The sequence below is a fragment of the Aythya marila genome (assembly GCF_965140915.1).
Source record: "Aythya marila genome assembly, chromosome: 4".
Lineage (NCBI taxonomy): Eukaryota > Metazoa > Chordata > Aves > Anseriformes > Anatidae > Aythya > Aythya marila.
Genome location: NC_139045.1, coordinates 35,891,966 through 35,916,145, shown reverse-complemented (window position 1 = coordinate 35,916,145; position 24,180 = coordinate 35,891,966). Strand labels below are relative to the sequence as shown.

The 24,180-nt window shown below is 39.0% G+C and overlaps 1 protein-coding gene across 3 annotated transcripts in view; it reads right to left on the bottom strand.

Moving 5' to 3' along the window:
* Window positions 1-24,180, bottom strand: part of INPP4B (inositol polyphosphate-4-phosphatase type II B) — a 300,152-nt gene that overhangs the window by 257,279 nt on the left and 18,693 nt on the right. For all 3 annotated transcript variants that reach the window (XM_082758698.1, XM_082758699.1, XM_082758700.1), the window contains exons 2-3: window positions 5,275-5,494; window positions 2,416-2,474 (exon numbers count right to left, since the gene is read on the bottom strand). In XM_082758698.1, the coding sequence (XP_082614824.1) occupies window positions 2,416-2,474; window positions 5,275-5,386 (171 nt within the window). In that variant the 5' untranslated portion in view covers window positions 5,387-5,494. The remainder of the gene's footprint in view (window positions 1-2,415; window positions 2,475-5,274; window positions 5,495-24,180) is intronic.

Genomic DNA, 24,180 nt, shown 5'->3' with positions numbered 1-24,180 from the left:
TAAGATGCCTAACTTTTATGAGACAAGACTATTTTCAGTTGTTTATTATACTAGCAAACTACATTCCCAAACTCCAAAACTGATTTTTTTTTGTGTGTCTAATATTGCTTCAGAGGGGTCCCCTCTTCATTTCTAAAATGAACTACGGAAAAAATACAGGGTACACTCCCATCTGTTCTCACAGCCAATTACTTCATTTTTACTTCGTATGACTATAAATGACATTCTTTCAAGTAGGGATTTGAGATTTGACAGATCTTTGTCACAGAAGCTATCCTTTATGGTACCCAACAGTAGAAACTTCTGAAAGTGACTACTCAACAAATTCCTCAAATGTAAGTCCACTAGGAAGTGCTGTATCATTTAGTTTGATATATTTCACATCCCTGTCCTTCAATCACTCAGTAGTCTCTGTACTGAATCCAGTAAATTCCGACATTTTTATGATGAGATACAGTAGGTGCTCAGTGTACTTTTTTTTTTTTTTTTTTTTTTTAGCAGCCAGTCATCCTGCAGTAATTATTTGAATTTGTCCAACTTCACTTCCAGGTTTCACCCTTATTGTGACCTTCTTAAAGTACCTGATAAAATCACCCTGTGGAAACACTTGGATATTCAAGGAGTCACCACTCATCTTTTTGATAAGCTTATACTTGTCACATCTCCTGGTAAAGGTGTTTAATCATATTCGTAGCTTCCTTCCATATGTAACCTTTGCCAATTTTGAAACTTGTTTAAACCAAGCAACCAGAAAGAGATGCAGTTTTCTAACGCTGACCTAGACATAAAGATCACCCACGTTAGGTATTTAATTGATTCAGTCAAACCACAGCATTTCAACAGCAATTTCCTTTTGTTCACTGCAAGCCTAAACCATTTCAGTAACAAACCATTGATTTATCTCTCCCCATGTTTCTCAACACGGTTTTGCATTTGAACATTGAGTGGACCTAGTTTCATCAGCAAATCAACTAGCCCTCTGAGATCACCAGATATTCATCATTACATCCATATGCACTTCATCTGCATATTTAAAAAAACACAACGACAACACATGAAGCTGAGTACCAATCCCCACTAAATCCTCTAGTATAGTTTGATCAGCTCTGGAAATTTAAAGAGCAAACTGGTAGCTACATTTGCTTTCAGCAGAACTCTTATCCCTCTCTTCAAAGATGCAGAGTTGATCAAAATATTTCTAGAAACTGTTTTCACAAAATGCCAGAGGCCCCCATGAAATTAGGGCACTTGAAGGAACACGGGGCAAGATGCAGTCTCAAACTCAAAGCCCTTTGCTAAAAATAGTTTCTGCAAGTCATACAGCAGAATAAGATATGAGGGTGTGACAAAGGGATGTCACAGCCTTGAGTTTACTTTCACCTACATAAAACTTGCATGCCCTTTCGCCATCCAAGGGAATGCAGCCACATAGCACTCGCCAGAGAAACCTGCATCATTTGGTTTGCATACACAGAGAAATCTATCGCACGCTCCTTAACAGCGCTTTGAAAGCAAATACTGCTTTAAAATTAGACCACGTGCACAACTATCGGTATATTAAAAATAAGTCACTGCATCATGCTGAAAACCTTTCAAACAGAATATACAATCTGTCAAGCTGTATTATTGTTTCAATTCAATAGCTGGTCCATACAGTACAGCAATATCTTAAAAGACAAACATAAAACACTTAGTTAACAACAGGTAAATGTCTTAAGCCTTGTACAGTCCCCTAATTCTTCACAATTCCATGCTATTTTCAGCCAAGTACAGAAGCAGTGTTCAGCATATCAGAAAGAAAGGCTAAGAAAGTAGTACTACTCTTAGTACTTGTTCCTTACAGAGGTTGAGTTGCCTCAACTTCTATTAAACCTAAAGGCAAATGAGGGCACTTGGCATGCAAGACTTCCATTACGTGTCAGGGTCAGATCCTATTTTAATAGGCTCTTTATTCTAGGTAAATAATTGCTCTTTACATCAAAGCAAAGTACTCGTGCATAAAGGAGGAGAAAATAATCCAACACTTCAGAGCAAATTCAGTTACAAAACACTAAAAACTGTATTGGACTCTCAAACTGCATCTTGAACACTAGCACAATACCTCATTGAAGCTGTGAAATTTTTGCTTTCATTATTCCAGTAGATCTGATGGAGAAATTCTGGATTTAAAGCTGTGTGTGTTATGAGCAAAACCTGGCTACAGACTATTTATGATTCAGCCAAAGAATGTTGATATCATGAAGAATACCTAGTGTTATAGAAGGCAAACAATGGAATTTTTTCATCTCCACTATTCTAATAATAGGAATTTTTGTCTCTAAAAGCATAATGCCAATAGCTATCATGAAAAAGGATTACTCAAGTTCATACAGATTAAACTAACACATCAAGAAAAGCAGTAGGAAAATGAATTACCTTATTTTTCATTAGAAAGAGCAGATTTCCTTTCAGTCGGCACCATCTCTCTCTCGGTTCTGTATGCAAAGAAGTAAGAGATTAATAAAAACAACCTTTTGTCTTCACACATTAAATGCTTCTTAAAGAAAATGCATTAGTAATAAAGGTCAGAAAAGAAAATCATTAACAACCAAAAAAAGCCAGCTTCACTCAGCAACTGCCTATGTACAACATGCTGTTAAATGCCAGATAACTTCCCAGAAGGTTTCTTCTACTCTGCAGCTGAAAGAATTGGTGACTGCAGCAGACACTCCACTGTGTTTTCTCTGCTTCTCTGCTTTTTCCTCACACGGGAGCAGAAAGAGCCACTTTAGCACGGTACAGCTTTTGCTTCCATCGTTGGAAGAGATGGAGTATAATCCTTTTTAAGGCACAAAAAAAATTTACTGTTTACTTAGATTAAGACATGCTCATCTGGATTTACAGTTTTTGGAAAGTAGCAAGTAAGCAAACGCGACCTAAATATTTACTGTCACTTCACTATTACTATTTTACTGCACTTTTTTTAAAGTGCTTACCCAATGAAAACAGCCACATGTTTGTGCTTATACACAAATAGATGCATGTAATCAAACTTTTAAGAAAAAGGAATGTTTCAGAACCTTGGGGTGGGTGAAAAAAAGCTATTCCTACTAGCCATTTTTTTTAATTACATCTTCTCTTGTTTTGAAGAAAAAAAAGCACTTTTTTATCCAGCTCTAAGTATAGACAGCTAGATACAGCTATTATAAACATCTCACATGCAAATATAATATCTTTCAACAAACCCTGCATCATTTTAGCATTTCCTAGAAAATAAAGAATATTTAGCATAAGGGTTGTTGTTTTTTTTTTTGTTGTGGCTGTGACATTTTTGGTAGTTAGCTGGTGGGTGTCATAGGGTGGTTTGTGTGGGTATTTTTTTTTTTTTTTTTTTTTTTTTTTTTTTTTTTTGAGAAAGAGGACATGTGAAACCCCATGTCTCCAGACAGCAGCCAGCCATTAACTGATGGGAAGCCGGAAAAACAGCAGTACCCCAAGGACATGGTTGTTCCACTGCTGCCTCCAAGGAACTCTTACACTTCCCTCTATGCTGGCCACCACGAGAGGCTTATTACTGACCAGGGAGGTGTCTTGTTACAATAAATAAATAAAATTGTTGTTTCCTCTTGGTACTTTTAATTAAGATGTTTCAACAGGGAACACTTGAAAGTCAGAACAGCTTTCTCCCACAAGTGGAAGACTTAGTCCCAGGGACGGGGACTTACAGTGTCTGATTTCAGCTGTATGTCAGGTTTGGTGGTTTTGTTTGGTTTTGTGTTGTTCTTAGGTAGGGGATGAGATTATTAATAATAATTATTTTAGAAAGAATCGTGTTGACGGATCTTTCCTAACCTACTGAAGTACAAAACCAAAAGTAATATACATCAATGCTCATCCACCAACTAAAATCTAAACCAAGTTATCACAGCTGCATCTGATGTTTTACAGTAGAAGTATGGGACTCTGCTTAGACTACATGCCACCCTCCAGAACCCTACAAGCATCAGCAGAAGAAAGGTATCTTATCACAGACACACTGCAGCTGTTTCTAGTATAAGGTATATTTAAATAAGAATTGTGAAAGTCACTACCTTGTAACAGTGTGAAAAATAGGCCGAAAGGTAAGTCATATTTAGTAATGACAAGGCTCACAATGGATAGTACATAGAGTGACTTAAACCCTTCTCTCAAGAGGTCCTTATCCAAATGCTGGCAGCCAGAAGGATTTACTGGGCAGTAGGATCATTCTATGCATGCCTAGTTTCTTAAAGATCTTCCTAAAAATCAACTGCCACTGACGACACTAGCAACAGGAGGTCAGGCTACAAGAATGCTTGGTCTGTGGTCAATCAAAGGGTTTTTAGCAGCAATGCTAGCACTCAGTGTATGACTAAGTGCATAAAAACCCAGCACATCATCAAAAAAATCAGATATTCATTGGACAGGGTCTGATAATGCTGCCTGCAATGAGAACACAGGGACAGAACCCCACTGAGAAACCCCAAAGCAGCCAGATGAGAATGCTCACCAGTACTCTGTCCAGAAAGCTTGCTGCATCCTCCATAGGAGACTGGTTATCAACTTACCTCATCATTACAAAATGTATAGAATACTCTGAAAGCATAGCACAACATTTTTTGGCCCCTTATCATAACCAAGTCTGTGCCTTTTTTTTTCCCCCCAATAAAATCAAAGTAAATGCATCTCAGTGAAGATCAGCTGGGACAAGTGAAAATAAAACATTTGCTGTTGCTGAAGTTATTGTATTAGAAATGATTTTACAGCTAAATAGGAACTATTTCCTAACAACTACCAAGGGAACAGACATTTGTTCAAGCTTACTGGAAATTGAAAGACATTTAAAACATGATCATAAAAGCCAGAAGAAACCTGCAAAGGAGGTGGAAAGTGAGCAATAAAAAAAAAAATCTTATGACAAAAGAAAGTGCAGTTTTTGCAGGGTTGGACCTGAAGAACTGCATAACACTACATACAGCAACTAACAACTGGTGACTTGAAACCACTAGTTAAAAAATTCTTTTCGATCAAGAAAAAATAGTTTTAAGGCCCAGATACTGTTTGTCAGGTATATAACAAAGGATACTCGAAAACTTGAGCAAACTAAAGAGCTGTTTTTAAATTATTTATTTAGAATGGTATTTAGCATCACTCAAGCATCAGTAATGAAGAAAACTGAAGACACTGAGACTTATGTGATTAGTGAAACTGTAAGCTGACAGCTGCAGCAAACATGCACATCAACCACAGGTAGTTTTCAACTCGAGTTATTTTTACCTATTAATTTTTCATCCCCGACCACTCTGCAGATCTTCAGTTTTCCTTCCTTGTCAAAACAACCTGATGGTCGCTTGGCCAGCAAAGCCAGATCTTTAGCATTGAATCTCATTGAGTTGGCAGGGAAGAAGATGAAGACAAGCAAATGATGGAGGACAATAACGGTGCTAGTTAGTTTGTTGAAGAAGAGCAAAATCTAAGCAGCAGATATGAAGGTCAACTGAAATATTAAAAAAAAAAAAAAAAAAAAAAGGTTGCTATTTATTGTGATTTCCTTTGTGTTATGCACTCCAAACACTGATTTATTTCATAGTATGGAATCAGTACAACAAATAAGGAAAAAGCCCTCCGTCAAAAAATAACCCATCCTTTCCCCATACACACATTTGTTTGTTTGTTTTGTGCTTTTGTTTAAAAAAAAAAAAAAAAAAAAAAAAAGTAAAATTGAGTTTAGCTTTCCAGTGTCCCTATACTGGAACTGAAACTGTAATTTGATGCATTATTTCCACAGTTGAACACCACCACTAATATATTCTGGCTATAGGCACATAACAACTAGAAAGTTCAAATACGTCTTCATGTGGCATTGTAAAGGGGAAAACTGCCTTGCTCTTCTGTCTCCTTCACAGGAACAGTAACTCTAAAAGAATACCAAGTGTGAACAATTGGAACTTCATCACTTACTCAAGTATTCATGTTGTGTTATACTGTGACTTAATTGTACACTAAGTGCTTCCGTTTTGATCATGATATATATTCATCGTTTTCAACTACTGTAGAACATTTTCCTCTGTTCTCAAGAAAAGAGTTGCGCCAAAGTAACCAAAACAATTTTTATCGGAAATACATCTGTTGAACTTAGCAGAAAAAGTTACACGATACCGATCTGAGATCATCAACTCCCTCATAGCCCTCTGTTCATCTGAAATTAGTTTTAGATTAGGTCAGTAGCTGTAATTTTCACCGGTGGTAGTTGTATGGAGAACAAATATTTTTGTCTAAATTGCAGCTACTACAGCACCATTTCACACTGCTGCAAGGAGAAGAAAATAAAGCCAGAAAAGTAGTTTTAGACATCTTTTTTTTTTTTTTTTTTTTTTTTTTTTTTTTTTTTTATCTCCAAGACATCCTATGCTCTCAATATCCAACCCTTTTGTAAGGGCCTTTCTCAAAAAAAACTTCTTGGAAAAACCCATATACAATCAAGTAACAAGCTTCTCAGGCAGCTTTTAATACTCTCGTGCATTTTAAAAGCCTCAACTTCACCACATATGGATCTGGGAGGCTAGTTCCCATCCCTCAGATGGAAGCCTTTGTTCCTTATATTCTTTCTTGGGTCTAGTTACCCTCAGAATCGATGACTTCTGACATTATTTTTCCCTCAACAAGCCACAGCCAATTCCAGCATCACTACATGACTGAAAGCAGGCCAAGCCTTACTTTGTACATCATGAAACAGGCCATAAATATGATGTTCAGAAAACAAATCTCCAGATACTTTTTTTCCTCCTAGAAAGGTTCCACAATTCCATGGCGAACTCCTATAAAGCTATTTCAAATTTGCCTTTCATTACCAAACACCGTTGCAAGCAGGAAACAAAAATACATGCAAGCAGTCCCATCACATATATATTCATCAGAAAATTGCAGCATCCACTCCTCCAGCAATTCTTCTTCCTTACTTTTCTTTCTTGTTTTACCTTTACTGTCAACAGCTGTACTTGTTTTCCAAGCCCATATTCACGCCTTTCACTCCATTTCATAATACTGTTGAGATTATCACCTCATAACCTTATGGTCATCACAGAGCCTGACCTACCGCTTACAGCATATAAGCACGCCACTGTCACCAAAATGAACTACCGACACCAAATGAGGCTCCATGCAGGTGCAGCTGCTCACAAGTTTTCTAAATTGATGGACTACAAGTGTCGAAAGATGACTCATACAGGAATCACAAAAAGGATATTTATCAAGACTGTATTCTAATGCTATAATCATATTTAAATTTAAAAGCTCATCCATCGGAGATGGAAAAAGAGTTGAGAAAAGACACTGACTTGGCCAGCACTATAAACAAAACCCAGTCCTAATACCCTTTGCAACAGGCTGACCAGGACATATAATATGCAGGAACTTTGGGACTGGGATGTGCACAGTCCCAGTAGGATCTCTGTGCTGAGTGGAGTTGATTGTCAGTTTTGTTTTACCAACATGGATTTTATTTTAAACACCAGTGCACACTGTGCTTACAATGGACCTGTTTGATTAAAAAAAGCACTCAGCAAGGTGCATAATATTTGTCATCTCCCAATGTGTACTTCTTCTTGGCCAATCCCCCTCCCAAGCAGATACCTCGCACACCGTTCTGATAGCTCACTGGCAGCCACTACCTTTCAGAAACAAGTTTTCAGCAATTCAGCCACAACCTACTTAGCTGTTTTTGAACCAATTCCTTCCAATGCATCGTACGTAGACATTATAAATCCACCCTAAACAGCATCTTCAGCTATATACAGTTAGACTGCTTCCATCTTTCTGAAAAGCATAGAGAAAGCCAGACCCTAGGACTCTAGTCCCAGATGAAAAAGTCACTGAAAACCATCAATAACTGAATAAAACCTGCAGTATGAACGCAATGAAGGTTACTGGCTAAACCTTAATTATGCTTAAATGCAGTAATTACTGTAAAGCACAGGCATCTGTACTCCATATAGAACCGCAAAGCACAGAAGACCATGGGAAGAGACAAGTCACAAACTACTATTCAAAGAAGCTTTTTCGTTCCATCAAAGAGAAAACAGAACTAAATAAACAGAACAATATTTTGGCTTTCCAGAAAGGATATTAGAAAGAAGAAAGAAATTCCACAAGGAGATGTGCAGATTGATTTTGGTATTTTACCCCCGGGGGGGGGATGGTATCTCTCTGCATTCATCTATCGGTGAAGTGGTAACCCTCTAGAAATTTCTTACATTTCTGTATCGCTTACCCTGAGTAAGAGCCAAAACACTTAAATCATGTGGGACAGGAGGACTGGTACACAGGAGTTAAAGCCCTGAAGACAGTGTGCTTCAGTACATCTGACACACAAATGCCAGCCTTGAAACACAAGGCAGCTGGGCCAGCAACCAAGGGGCCTGTTCCTTGGAAGCTCACCACACAAGCAAAACCCATCTGACAACATCTGCATATTATTCAGGCCTAAAAGACACAATAGACTGTGGGACTCCAACATGGGTTTAACTGAGTAACCTGATGACCAAAGACAATCACAGCTAGTGTTGTGACAGCAATAAAATAAAGGTAAAAACTCTGATATAAGTGTGTCTTCAGCTTCAGCATTGGCTCTCCTTGGAAAAAAACTTGTTAAGAACTCGTTAACTTGATAATCAACTTCCCTTCTGGCTCCATTTCAGAACAAAGCTGTCAGACGGAAAAACTACTTAGTCATGCAGTGCCTTTCACTGTTTCTTCTGGCTTATCTCTTTCCTAGCATGAACTCAGAGAAGATATCTTCAATTGTTTAACACCAATGGTTTGCAAGACAGGCATAATTTAATACTTGTGTTTAAGAGAGACAGTGACACTGAATCCGAAGTCCACCTCAACACCTCTACCAACACAATAACCACAGCCATAATTTAGAGGGAAATCAGACCAGTCAAGTACTTAGCATCCAGAAGAGAAAAAGCATAGCAGAAACCATTTTGGGAAGCAAGAATTGCAGACCAGCTTCTAAGATTGATTTTACTAGCTTAGGACAACCACCAAGCTGCAGCTGTTCAAAGCAGTAACTAAAGGAGTCCCCCAGTGCCATTAGGAAATAGGAAAGCCACCTTTGTGCCAGTACATGCTATCCTGAAACGCCACTTGCAACACTACTTTTTAAGTTCCATGTTTCATTATGCATCTTAGGTGCCGATCAGCATTAAAGAGATTAGCGCATAATAGGGCGCAGCTTTCCTCAGTACTGCATTTAGTGCCACACAAAAAAAAAAAAAATCAGATATTCATTGATAAAAGTGATAGAACGCAAGCTTTCTAATGATGCAATCTCCTTAATATCTAGAACAAAGTCAATACAAATGGCTGCCTGATTTCACTGGTTTAGCAACTTCAAAAAGAAAAATGCACGAACTTAATTCATACAACTCCCCAGAGACCCTGCCAAATATATTTTACATTTTCCTTCTCTTCCTTTGAAAAGGTACAATATTTTTAGTTCACATCATTTTGTATTAAGAACTTCTTTAATCTCTGGAACACACACAGTGCTGGAAACAGCCTTCAAAAAGAAAGCTGCAAAATTAGCCCAGGATTTTGTCTTCAATACTGATACAAACTTTCAGCAGAGAGTTATTGCCAATTTCACATACTGTCTCTGTATTTCACCCTTCATGTGATTTTTAGGCCATAAAACATGGATAAGAAACGTTGTGTCCCCAACCTTGGTCAAAATCTCCAATCTGTGACTGATCCCTGCACGGTGTAATGCAAAACTAGATTTTTCTATCATAATGAGGAAATAAGAGAGCAGTTAAGCAAAAAACATACGACAAGAATTTTAAACATGCAGATATGTATACATCTAAATGTAAAAATTTCAAAATCTAAACATGTATTTAAGTTTTATCTTGGAAATCAGTAGCAGGTGATGAGCTGCTTAGGAAAGAAAACTGCCTGGGCTTATGTAAATTCAGAGTCTATATTCCAGAGGAAGTTTCAAGGGATCTGCAGATGGTAACCTTATAGAACAGGATAAAACAGTACAGGAACATATGTCTTACAACAGAACCTTCCTTCCAGTATTTTTTCTATTGGGGCAAAATAGGTAAGATCTACATACCAGGTATTACTAAATACCAGGTTATCTACAGAAATGATCTCTCAGTAATAGGAAGTTCTCTCTTTCTAATGTAAAAGATGCCTATTATCTGACTGACTTTGCCGATGGAAATTTTCTGTTTAATTCTCCCCAGCCAGCTCCAGCCTTGTGCCACGAGATCCGTGCCCCTGCGATGGCCCGGCCCAGTACCACACAAGCCAACCAACATCTTTGTGTCAGTGTCACTGCTGCCTCCTAGTCCCTTTAAAAGTCTTAATACTAACAAGACTTTAAAGGGGAAGTATCCAAAAAAGCTTTGGTAGGTGAGCCATTGTATCTGGAGGGAGATAATGAATAATAAAATGCTGGCGTAACTTGAAGGTATTCCCTTCAGCTGATGAGAAAGGAGAAAAAAGGCTTTTTGTTTCCTTCAGCTCACAGTCCCCTGTCAAGCAAATGCCTAAATAATTTATTTGGCTCACCAGATGTGACCTTTCATGAAAAAAAGCACTCTGCTTCCCCTAAAATGGATAATACAAATAAACACCTACCACAGAGACAGGCATCACTTGGCACACCCGCCGAATGGTATGCTTCTAGCTGCTGATACTGATCTGACTCAACAGCAGCTCTGGGCAACAGAGGCCATTTTTTGGCTCTGGGACTTGTCCCATGTGGTTCATGGCCTGCCAGGCTCTACCCTGTGAGGTGCAGGGTTGAAGAAGAAAAAGACTGCTGCTTTCAGCAGCATTGCCAGCTCACAGCCACGTCCAGTGTGGAAACTACAGCTTCCCTCATGCTGGAGCAGCCACTGAGGTGACTCAGGTGCAGGCTCCTGGGGAAAGGGAGCCCAGGCCACCTCGCCATGGCAGCGCTGCTGCTCGCGAACCCCGCAGCCAGCTCAAGGAACTTCATTTGGGGACAGCCAACCCCCTTGAGCTATGCCCTCATCAGACTGGCTGCCTGGCTGCAGAAGTGCACTGAGGACAAGAATTTCAAGTCCTCTTATGGTCCTCCTCCTCCTCCACTGAGGTGCTGATGGCCTGCTCAGCCCTGCAGCCTTCTTCCCACTGCTGCAAAGCGCAGCCCAACTGCCCTGGCTACACCTTTCCTTGGGCTAAGAAAGCTGCATTATTGACAACACTTGAAAACAAATACCGCAAGGTTAAGCCAGTCTTCCAAAACTCTTTTCTGAAGTGACTGCATCAATTACTGTTTCAAAGACATCGTCTGCACTCAAATAAAATGGCCAATACAAGTTTGGGCAGTACTACAACTATGTGGTTTCAGAACAGACTCCAGCTAAATGTTAGCATTTCATTCACTATTTGTTTACAAATTGACACACTGGATTCCATTCTGTAGTCTCCAGGAATACATGCACACAAACCTTTTGTAACCTGCCACTTCAAACAAAATGAAAGAGGAAAAAAAAGGAATAACTAGCGTATATATAGCTCTGTTCAGTAGAAGTTCCTATACACACTAAAGCAGGCAAGACAGCCTGGAGGAGGCAGGGTGTTTGGACCAGTTACCCCCTAAAGGAACGGGCTGGAAAGGAAGACACAGCAACTGTTTTCAGAGAGAGCACAATATGTTAAGTATGGCAGTGCTCCACTCCTCAAGAAGCGGTATTCCAGAGCAATTACCTGGAACTTCTGCCTACAGCAGACTTGTCTCCTGCCTTTTACAGGGTCTATACATGTACAGGTGTTAAATGTAGAGACAACTCCAAAATACAACACTGCTACTACATCAGTTTTACTGTCCATCTTTACTATACCAGAAATTACCGTACTAAGACTGCACATATACTCTTAAAATAGAGGATTTTTATTGTTTCTTCGTCTTGAAACACTTGCAGACCCAGACAACTTCAAGTTCCTCAACTTCTGTTGCTTTGCTTCATATCCTAGGACTAAACAACTTTTACTGTTTTGGTATCTGATAGAAAAAAAAAAAAAAAAAAAGCTAGCTCTAGCTATCACACTGCTGAGAAATCATAGTGATGAGGAAGTTGCTTTCTACTCCCCCCACGCACACACCAAATTTGAGATATCAGAGGGTTATCTGAGCTATAAGTAGATTTCTTACCACGTATTTGAGACATTTAGGCATTCATTTGAGCTCTAAAAAGATTTTAGCCATAGGCAGACTGAGTCAAGTCACCTACATAAATTAAAATACAACATTATACCTCTATTTTTATATATGGTATTAAGTACTTGGCACAGAATTCCTTCAGTAAGCTTCATACAGCTCTAGAGTTCACAACTATATTTGTTTTGGCATTAACAGGAAAGAGTCCTTTCCTCTTTTCTTAGCAGTATCAAGTTCTGCTTTGGCTCTATTTTCCCCACATGGCCTTCAAGAAAGAAACTGAAGCATCTTTCCTTACAGAAACTGTCTGAAGACCCAGCAGAGGCTCTAATGTTACTACCCCACAGTTATGGACAGACCATGAGCTCCTCTGCTCCTGCATTTTCCAAGGCAAAGAGATTGCTGGGTTTCTCCAAATTACCTCTAACTTGGCAGAAGGAAAGCATGGAAAACAAGGGAATTTGATGAAGATGCTCAAACTGAATAATTAAGACTCAACTAACATATAAAGAAAAACATCTTTGTGAAGTACATTCTCTATTTAAATATATTGCTTCTGAAAGTTCATAAGTACTTGATTACCTACATTTCTAGTTATTATTAATATATTATATGTATACATATATATAAAACATGCACACACACACACTATCTCAATTGAGAATGCAATTGCTAAATGAATTTATCCAGGAAATGGTGACTTGGTGCTGTTATATTAAGGAAGAGCAATAAATCACTTTAACTGTGTCTCAATAATAATGGTTCAATTTTTACATTCCCTGAAAGTCTCAATTCAGCAGAAACTATTGTGTGTATCATCTAGGGAAGAGAATATTCAGGCTGAGATGCAAAACAAGGCAGTTACCAGGGGAAGGGTTAGAAATGCAGAAGAAGATGAAAATCACTACAGAAGTTACTGCTTTATACCCATCTGGCAATTGCAGCAATAACAAGATGCTTATTGATCTTTTGTGTTAAGATCAACATTCTCAATTAGTAAATAGCAATGAAAATAATTTATTTAAAAAAAAATAATTAAATGGAATATCTCACTGCGAACTTAAACTTACTGTTGAATATCCATCACTACACTACCTGTTTTCACTAACATACAATTTTTCCCTAGCTGAAAGCATGAAGGAAACAAATCACAGAAAATTTTTTCGTATCATAAGCCATTAACTCGGCAATAGAGTCACATTTTTAACTGTTTTGTTTGTTTGTTTGTTTGTTTTGCATACATCCACCTACTCTTTAACATACAGCATCCTACTCTCTTAAGCTAGAAAGCTAGAAGGAGTCACAGGCAAACATTTCACAAACATTTTTAAACAGCCTTAGTCTAAGAAGTTGGAACTGACAGCCTAGCTAAATAAGATATATTTTTTTCATATTAAAAACCTCACATGAATATAAGAAGTTCACAGCAGTAACAAAGAAGAAAAAAGATTTCGGCAGTTATAAGATAGGAAATTCATGTTGCTTAGGTACAGAATTATTTGGGTAAATAGCCCACAACTTCAGTGCTGTGACGCAAGAATGCTTGTTGTAGAATGGGCATGTCTGAATTAAATCATTTTGTATTAAAAATAAAACATAATGATTTTCACTAGAGGCAGTCCACTTTGCTAGGGCTGAATGTTTCCATGATGAAAACGGCAGATGCATAGTACTATAACCCAAGCCTCTTGACACAGCAACTGATTTTGCCTCAGGATGCGAACGGTTGTTAACAGCCTCTTTTCCATCTCTACTGAAACCACACCTCATTGACCAGCCTGGAAAAGCTGCTCAACATCTAACTGAAGGATTTTCACTTACATTTTAATCAGACCTACATACTCTGAAGGATTCCCAGCTTCAGCCTCTGGCCAAGAATAAATAGAGAAACCAGCCTGAAGTGCAAAAACAGAACTTAAGGGGAAACCAGCAAACCCAAAGTACAAAAAAAAATCTGAATCTGAAAAGGTTAAAGAAAATTCCTGTCCCTCAGAACTCCAGCTTTCAAAGCTCCCCAGTACAGGAATTTTAAGAGCCAGGTTTCTGTGGTTATGAGCAAGCTGTTCCCTAGTCAAACCTGCATTCTTGGCTTTCTTGTTATCCTGTCAAGGAGGGAGAGCAGAACACCTCCGGCCCCTCTCACTAATCTAAGTCACTCCAAGGGTGGCAAGTGGAAGTATCAGAGTTGATACTTAGAGTTGAAACTGACTGGGCCTAGCCTGGGAAGGGTGAAGTAATTAGAGCTGGTGGGAACAGGAAGGAGAGAACATACAGGATGGAAAAAACATATGTGAAGGAACATGGAAGAAGAGCCCTGTGTGGGAGCTGCTGGCCGATCTAGAAGGTTAACAGGTAGGTAAAGAGGCAGTGCACCCGACCCTCAGGAGCCAGGCCAGACGGTTTTATGACGCATACGCTGCTTCTTCCAGCTCGATGAAGAGACCCAGGTAGGGTGGCTGCTCTGTGTACCAGCAGCTCTGCTGCACCTGCTGGACAGATAGGGCTACCTTCTGCAGTCAGTGCTTAACAGCCTTAAAACTGATTTCAAGCAGAACATCAATTGTTTGAGGTGGTTTTTTTTTGTTGTTTTTTTGTTTTTTTTTTTTTCCCCCATCCCAGTTGATGCATCTTCAGACATCAGCGTCAACTATTTTGGGAACCGAGGTTATTCTGACCACTTTCTTCAAGGCAGAAAGAGAACTTGTACAGGAATTTAGACAGAGAAGGTTAAGAACTTTCAGTTCTGCTAATAAGCAGACATCACCTTTGCCCAAGAACAATATTTTAGAACTTGCAGATTGCACACACAAACACAAAATACATTTACAGCAACATTCTATTCAATTTACTCAGTCAAAGTTGTTGCTCCCTACCACCGCCAGTTCACTATGGTGTATCAGCACAAGAAAGGCAAAAAAAACAAATCCATAATGGCTCAAGAACTGATTTCTTCCTTAATTTCCTCAAGGCAGACAGGCAATTAGGATGTTAATTGGAAGATATGAACAGTGGCAGGTCGTTCTCATGTTTTTTCCAAAACTTGTTCATTCCCTTCCCAGCATACAGATTTTAAGGGGGGGGTGGGGGGGGAACAAAAGTTCTACATTTTGTTTGGAAAGCCATCAAGTTGGCACTCCTTTTTGCACCTTCTCAGTAAGTGTGACCGAAGTTCTAACTTCTGGCTAACATCTGCCTTTGGATTTACAATTTCATCTTTTCTTTTTTTTTTTTTTTTCTCCTATAAGCAGTAACAGACCCACAGGGCTTCTTTATTAAGACATTTACTATTTGCTAAAAATTTTTGTACTACATTTGATTAGTCTATAGATGCATCAATTGATTTCTCCTTCTGTAGCAAAATAGCAGAACATTAATTGAAAATCATTATGAAAATCCTTCTTCGGGTACAGCAAACGTACATCTAGCGATGAGCACAGGCACCGAGACCAGTCACATCAGACTTCTGCAAGTAGATGAAAAGCTATGAAACCTGGAGTTGTAGTGGGTAAGGGGTATTGCTATTGTTGCCTTTTTTCTGCTGCTGGTCTTGAAATGTGCAAGAACAAAAAACTGTTCTTACAATCATCTTTCAAGGACAAAAAATTATCAAGGGTCAGAAATCTGTCAGTTATAAGAGCATCCATTTTCAAGGCCTCAAGTCCTATAAAACACCTCTCTTGACGTGGAAATGAAAGGTTTAGAGCAACTCTCTAAGTGTTTTAGTGGCATCAAGAAGTTACTCCTCCTAAGCACTGTGGAAGTAATTCAAAGAGAAGCCTACTGCAGCCAGTGACTTAATGGTTTGTACCAAACAGCACAAAACATAAAAAATGGTGCTCATATCGAACACGCAGGATCCAACCATATATATTAAAAACACAGCCGAAGAGAATATCTGACGTCTCAAAACAACTACTAAACGTAACGATGGAACCCAATCCTCTTTGCAACATGTATTATTGAGCTCAAACCTAAAAGCAGCTAGACAGCTCTGTCTCAATATCCCCAAAGGAATGCTGTTCTAGCACCTGGCTACTTTAATGGCAAAAACCTTTATGATTTCCCAGCTAAGCATCTTAATGTTCAAATTATCCCCATTATTATGCCAACAGTGACCTTCAACTTACATTTAGGTTTTCTTCACTTTACTGTAAGAGTCAAAGCAAGCCAAGTAGTTGAATTATTTCATTCTTCCCCTGTAGGCTACACTTTCCAGTCCTGATCCTTCCCTGAACCAGTCCCACCTCAACTCTCCTCTCAGGGAGACACAAAGGACCAAAGCCACATGAAATACTCAAACTATATGAAGTCTGAGTTGAAACAACAGCATTCAAAACCCACCTCGCCTGTTCTTAGCCTCAACATTTATTTATTAGACCTTGCAGCCACAATACCTTGGCCCTATCCACCATTATCACAAACATTTGTTCTCCAGTTGATATTTGTGAAGTTAGTCTCTCACAATACACCCTGTAATTTTCATCTTCACACTCCAGCTTTCTCTCCCTAGATCCAGATCTGCATCTATCACAGAAATCTAGTAATACCTCCACCACTTCTCACTAAACTTCTATTAGCCTAAGCAGCTTCTGTTTCACTTAGATCGTCTCTGAATTATTAGAGTAATGCATCACGTATTATAGTGCTATTCAATAACCTCTATTTCTAGCTTTCCTGAAAAGGTCATAGCCTTCAATATTCATGTTCCATCATGACTGCTATGCTATGATCTTATGGCTGTGATATCCAGTTTATATTCTGCAATTCAAATTACTCCATTTTATACCCCAAGCTCCTGGTATTTGCACAAAAGTGTTTCAGCTTTGTTTGCACTTCAGCGGACACAGCCTTAACTGCATTCAAAGCTGGCATAGCTGTAACCGCTCGTTATATTACCCAACAATGATTTTCATAAGTATTTATTGAACTTAACTTCTATTCTAGTAATTGTCTGCTGTTCTACACAGCTATGCCACTATTTGCTGTGCTATCCTGGTTTGCCTAACTCTTTTAATGTAGACTTTAAAGAAAAAACATCATGGGCATTATGCAAATCTCTATCGTATTGCACAGTCCAAACTTCTTCTATAGCAGTAGCACAGACTCTCAACACCAGAAAGATCTTTCTCTAAGTATTACAATTTGAGCTCTTTTTTTGAAAGACTTCTCCTTCAGCAGATGCATTTTAAATGGTCAAAATTGCCAAATTCTTTCTGTAGGACCAGTTCTGGAGTAATCAACAACTTGGTTATCCTGCTACCCCACTGTTCTTTTCCTCCAAGACTTGCAAAAACTCTGCTCAGTGCCAAGTGAACCTCCACACAGCTGAGCATCTTCTCCAGCCCAGGCGACCCTTCCAAAAAAAAGGAATCTCCACTGCCGCAGGGTCACTAATATGCATCTCCTAATTATCCCCCATTAGCTGGACTTCTCTTCTGCCTTTTAGAGCCATGAGCTTCCACTGATATACTAACCACATGTTACATTGACGTGGCTGTACCATGCAAGTCTTTCTCCAGCACATCTCTAAACTTGCAAATGTAAGCAACCTCATCTCCCCACTCCTCCAAAACATCAAAGTTACAAGACCTCCAGCCTGTATGCTTTTTGTCAACCCATGACAAAGCAATGCATTAAACAAAATAGGTTAGCAGGTGTCATGGTTTTGGCTGAGGCAGAGTTAATTTTCTTTACACAGGCTCACACAATGCTGTGCTTTGGATTTTTGACGAGAATAGGGGTGATAACCCACAGCTGTTTGAGCTGCTGCAGAGCAGTGCTCACACAGAGCCAAGGACTTTGCTGCCTCTCGTGCTGCCTGGCCAGCGAGGGGATACAGCCAGGACAGCTGGCCCAGGCTGCCCAGAGGGATGTCCTGCACCTTGTGGTGCTCAGCAACAGCAGCTGGGGTAGGGGAAGAGGAAGGGGGATGTTGGGAGTGGAGGCATTTATCTTCCCAAGGAACTGTTACGTGTGATGTTGAATCCTGCTGGCCTGGACGTGGCTGAACACCTCCTGCCGATGGAAAGCGGCAGGAGGATTCCTTGCTTTGCTTTGCTTCCATGCACAGCTTTTGTTTTACCTAGTAAGCGGTCTTGATCTCAACCCCTGAGTTCTGGCACTTCTACCTTCTGATTCTCTCCCACCCAGTGAGAGTGAACAAGCAGCTGTGTGGGGCTCAGCTGCCTGCAGGGTTAAGCCATGACAGCAGGCTTCGAGAAGAGACTCGATGCTTCTTTCACCTTTCCTCCATTAAGATGAAGTACATTATTACCTTCACCACCTCCTGTTACATGGAATTTCCACTGACTGGTCTTCTAAACGTAAGCACAAAGGAAAATCTCACAGAAATAAATCCACCTTGTATTTTCCTAAATATTCTCTTCTTAAAGTTAGTAAGCATACTCGTCTAGAAACAGAAAAAACTAGTGTCCTGTTAGAAACCAAAGCCAGAACACATTCAAGCTTGAAACAGGGTTTAGTCACTCAAAAGTGCAAGAGATTTTTGTTATACATTCACAGCAAAACAACACAGTTAACTTAAAGAGCTGCAAGGGTACTACCATGGTAAGATAGCTCTGAGTCTCAAATAGTAGCTTGTCACTTTTCTGAAGCAACGATAAAGAAAATCATGACAAAGCGTGAAAGCAGCAGCCACAAATCTATACTTCCATACTCCCCACATGTGAAACGAAGTCAGAAGTAATTTAGAATAAGAAACAATAGCTAGCACCATCTCTGTCACTCGGAGATGTTCATATTGAGAGAAAAACAAGCTCTACTTACTAAAAGGGAATGTGAAATAAGCACACGCAGCAATTAAGCTGCAAAGACCAAACGCTGCAGTTTCTTATGGCAGGAAACAGAAGAAGTTAATGCAAGTAGACACTATCGTTGAGTATACTTGACATATTTCTAACCAGTTCATGTGACACTTAATTCTTTGAGATTAAACTATCTGCAAGATCCTTTGCTTAAAGCACAGCAAGTTATGACAGGACACTAATTTCCTAAGAACTATTTATGAGATGATAACGTTTTCTTCTATGAGAAGAATGGTAAATCTTATAAGCATGCATTTTCTGAAGATATTTAATCTTCCGTTCTTTTATTAGGAAGAACAAAAGTTACTTGCACATATTCCCAGTACAAATGTTTCCCTTCATTTTACATGCCCCTCCCATAACCTCAGTACTAAGAGTTTAGAAGTCAGATGCTGTTAAACAAGGACAAGTGGCATCTCCCCTTCAAATCTTTTCCTTTATTGCATTACAGCAATGGGAGAACAGACAAAATAGCAGCTGGTACAGTTTTCTTCTTTCTATTACTGTGTGATTTGTTAAAAACATGGGGGAGAGCAAGTAAGGAAGTGGTTGCACAGAACCGTAACAGTACAGATTTGGTTTTACCAGCAATTGGCATCAGAGAAGATGCAAATGGCTACGCTACCAAAATGCTATGTGGATCCAGTACCAAAGTACATCTGGTGGTCCATAAGTCAGAGTTTATGGACATTTTATTACTTGATCATTTTCCCAGTTCAAGCTTCATATTCATGCTGGAAAGTCAAATATAATCAGATTGCTTTATCACAAAGCTTCAAGCCAGACTATTTAAAACAGTGAGCCTGGTCTCTGGGTCCAGACTGTATCACAGAAGGTTAAAACTATAAAACCAAAATTACAGTTGCATCTTCTGAAGTGTAGCAGGAAAAAAGCCACTTACCCTTATAAAATTGAAATGAAACTCAGTCACCACTTCACTCAGCAATGCAGAAATGCTGTATTGACTACTAACTGAAGAGGGAACACAGCTTCTACCACACCTGCTGAAAGGGTTCACCGTAAATTGTCCTAGGGCACTTCACTGCCATCAACCCACTCCTTCAAGGAAGTCTGACCCTACTGCATTTCTTGACCTAACCCCATTTCTTGCCTACTCAACCACACTTTTTCCTGCACCGTTATTTAAAGTCAGGCACGATCTAAGCCACAGATATTTCACCTTGACAAAGCCTGAATAATTTACCTGTAACAGAATCAGACATGTCTACTAGTAGATTTTGAAAGAAGTTAAAACAATAATCCTACAGTAAATAATTTACCTTTGGCTTCCAAATTTTTACAGGAAACCACAGCTTGGTTCGTCTTTCCACATCTGCTTGAATGTATATATGCTTATTAAACTTCTTAAAAGCAACCTTGCTTCTTGTCATTCTTAAGCATCTTAGCATTTTCAATACAGCTTGATTAGCCCACATACTGACTATATTTTCTAATACAGAGGTAAGCAAACTACTGCCCGTGACTATCTTTACTGATTCCTTTTTATTCAATATTCAATTAACTCCTTTGTTTTTAAACCTAGCTGCAACTTCGGGATTACTTTGCAGACCAAGTCAGCACCCTGTATTTCACAAAAATTAAGAAGTGATGGAAGTTGCCTAAAGTTCCACCCAGACATTGTGTTCAAGCTGCTACCAATTCACTATCCATATTTGTTATGTACTTAAATGTAGTTCGCTGATGCAGGTATAGGACATGTTAAGTGGTTCTCAGCACAGAACTTCCATGCACGGATTCAAAGGGTTAAATAAAGTTCCACTGAAAACCTAAAGTAGTATTGATCATACAAAGGATTAACAGGATATATAAATGCGTGATATATAAATTAATCCACCTGGGATTCAAAGACCAACTCACTGATAGGACTTCTGGGTAGTACTAGATGAATGACTGAAAAAATCCTTCTGGATTTAGCTAGGGATTAGACAGCAGGTATCTCTCAGTATGCCTGATTGCGTCTGTATTTTTTCAGACACAATAGGAACCTACAAACCTGTTTTTTTTGTTTTTTGTTTTTTTTTTTTTAATCAGTTTTATATATTTTTAAGAACACTGACCAAACTACTCAAATAGAAATGGTCCTTCCGCCAGGAGATTAAGTCTGAAATGTAGATGTATAGAAGCTAATGAGATTTACATGTAAAGTGTTTCATTTCCTAATGACTTCAGCAGTTTTTTAAATATGTATTACAGCATTTTCTACCACAGCCTACAGAGAATAAGAGATTGGTATATCCTCAGCAAAGAGGAGGAAATAATAAGGCACCAACTTCTGCTGTTGAAGAGAAGAAAAAGACAAGCAAGTCCCAAAATAAAAGAATAGGTAAGAAGAGATATTAGCTCACTGCTGTCATCATATTACCAAAGAGCTCCTAGGAAAAATTAATAAATAGAGAGAATGGAGGGATTATTTTTGCAAATCCAGTAAGTACAAATCCATACATCCTACGTTTTGAGAATCAGAAAGCAAGGAACAGAGAACTCCAGATTTCCTTTGCAGCAGATGTCCAATTACATATCCACTCATCACAAAACCACTACAAGACCAGGCTAAACCAACATATTCCTATGTGACTATAAAGAGTCTTAACATCCTAGTATTTTATGAGATGTAAAAACCAGCGTTGAGTCTTGCATCAATTGGACTCCAATGTCAGAAATAAATATCACCACTGATGTCTGTGCCCCAAGAACACACTCAAAAATAAATAAATAAATAAAGCTATTTATCACTGCACAGTATTAAGTGAAATTTTATTTGGAAAGAAACACAGGCTTTTGTTATTCAGCGCTAGTATGCAGGCTATAAAACTCAATCACAACAGAAAAGAATTATCAGTAAGTAACAAAGCTTGGATGATATTACTGGATCTTTGACAGTACAAAACAGTTTTAACAGTTTCAGCAATATGATACACTTCAAAGTAGAAAAAAAACATAAGCCATAAATAAATATCACTAGAAGGGTAACAAACTACTTCACAGAAAGAGTTCTTGTTAGAGTAGGAAGCGAACACAGTGTTACATCCAAGTTAATTCATTAATGTATCTTAAGTTACTAGAAACACGGAATAATTCATCTCGTAGTACACTGTTAGGTATTTTGCTTATTTAGGAGAAAGCCTGCAAATTTTCGACAAACTGGGAAAGAATAAGATTAGAAGGAAACCTGGAAAAACAAGAGACCAAGAGAGGATGGGGTTTTCTTTTGGATTCTTTTTTGTTTCATTTTAAATAAACCCCAATCAAATACATATACAATTTGACAACCCTCCTAAAATAAAATCCACCCATGTTTTCTCCGCTGCTGCAACTACGCTGTTTCCAGACTTGTGTTATCTTCAACAAGAAGTATAAATCAATTAAAAAGATTGACATAACTTGTTAATTACTTACTCTGCTACATGACTTAAAAGGGAATATAGTAAAAAGAGGACAACTATCACGGCCTGGATTGCAGACACATAGGTCCCTACCCCCTTTAAGGTTAGCTGATGATGCCCTTTAACAGCCTGGAAAAATACACTGGCAATTCCCAACAGTAACCAGTAGATGCTGAACTAACACCCAATTAGGTGAATGGAGTAACTCTGACCTCCCACAATAGAATTATTCCCTTAAGCAGGTATGCCTCAAAACTACTAAAAGGGTCTTCAAACAACAACAGCAGCCAGGTCATCTTAAAGTAAGTGGTGCTGAGCGCCTACTGTTTGCACATCTTTGCTTCTCTAGACAGTAGTAAAAGGCAAAACCAGAACAAGAAGCTGTAAGACACTACATAAGAGCAGCACAGCAAAAATAGCTTTGTAAGCATGGCACTCTTCACATTACCCTCACCTGGTTACAACACAAAGGGCAAATAAACATTTGTTCCCCAATGCATGCTTACTTTCCTTTGCCATAATCACAAATAATATTTTTCACTTACTGCTACAATGCCAGAGCTCTGAGCCAAAACAGTTCTGCACTTCTATAGATGACATTAATACAGTGATGTTGACTAATGAGGTTGTGGTCTCCTCTACTTAAAATCAGTTACAGCTAAGACAGCAGTGGTCAGAAGTTCATGAAATATGCCTTAAAAGGCTTGAAAAACCCTTCATTTCAGAAAGTCTGATTCAAGTGAAGATCTCCAAACAACGCTCTCCTTCCCAGGCCTCTGTAGATGTAGACAAGGCCACGGCTTCTGTTTTGTGGGCCTTTTTGATTTGTGGGGAAGTAAGAAAGAAGGAAAAAAAAAAATGAGAAAAAAGAGGCACAGGGAAAACACAAAGACACCAGGCATTGTGTAACCAGAAGCATGTACCAAACAAATCTAACAAGCAGCGGTAATGGACACCTACAGTTATTTTCACAGGATTTGTATTGATGAGGAATGAACATTCACACTATTAACAGTCTTTTTATAGTTACCTTAAACTAAATCAGATTTTTCACTCTATAGGAAACCTCCCTGATACTGACAACGCATTTGCTACAGTCCTCTTTAGGCTGCTACATGACATAGAGCCTATATTCTAATCATGGCCGCTCCATAAGGCCAAATGGCTTTTGGATACCTCTCAAGGCTTCCCTTTTATGACTCAGGACCAGCCTGAGCACAGAAACGAGGCAAACAGTAGCAAGACTTACTACGTAATAGACGAGAATTACTTTTAAAGGCAAAACAATTACACCCAACTACCTTACCTGAATTCAGTATGCCACAACACTGACTTGAAGAAACCAGTGCTCAGTAGATCACTTCTTCTCTTTCCCTCTTCCCTACAACTTATTTTCTGCTAAGCACATAATGCACACTCACTCTGTCCTACCACTCTAACATGGAAGAGCATCAGCACCCCTAGGTAAACCTCCTCCCTACTTACAGACAGCGGCACCCCCACAACAAGCTGGGGTAAGAAATCAAGATATTCTGATGCACAATATCTGCAATTCAACACAAATGAGCCCTCTTACCAACACAAACTAGAACACCTGGCTGAGGCCAGCAGCAGCTGAAGAGCCAGATGATCATTTGCCTCTGCTGCCCTACACCAACAACCCAACAAACCCAGGCAGCAACTTCCCCAGTCACTTTGGCACAACACAGCAGAGTCCATTGCCTGCTCTCTACTGCTGTTTCATATCCCC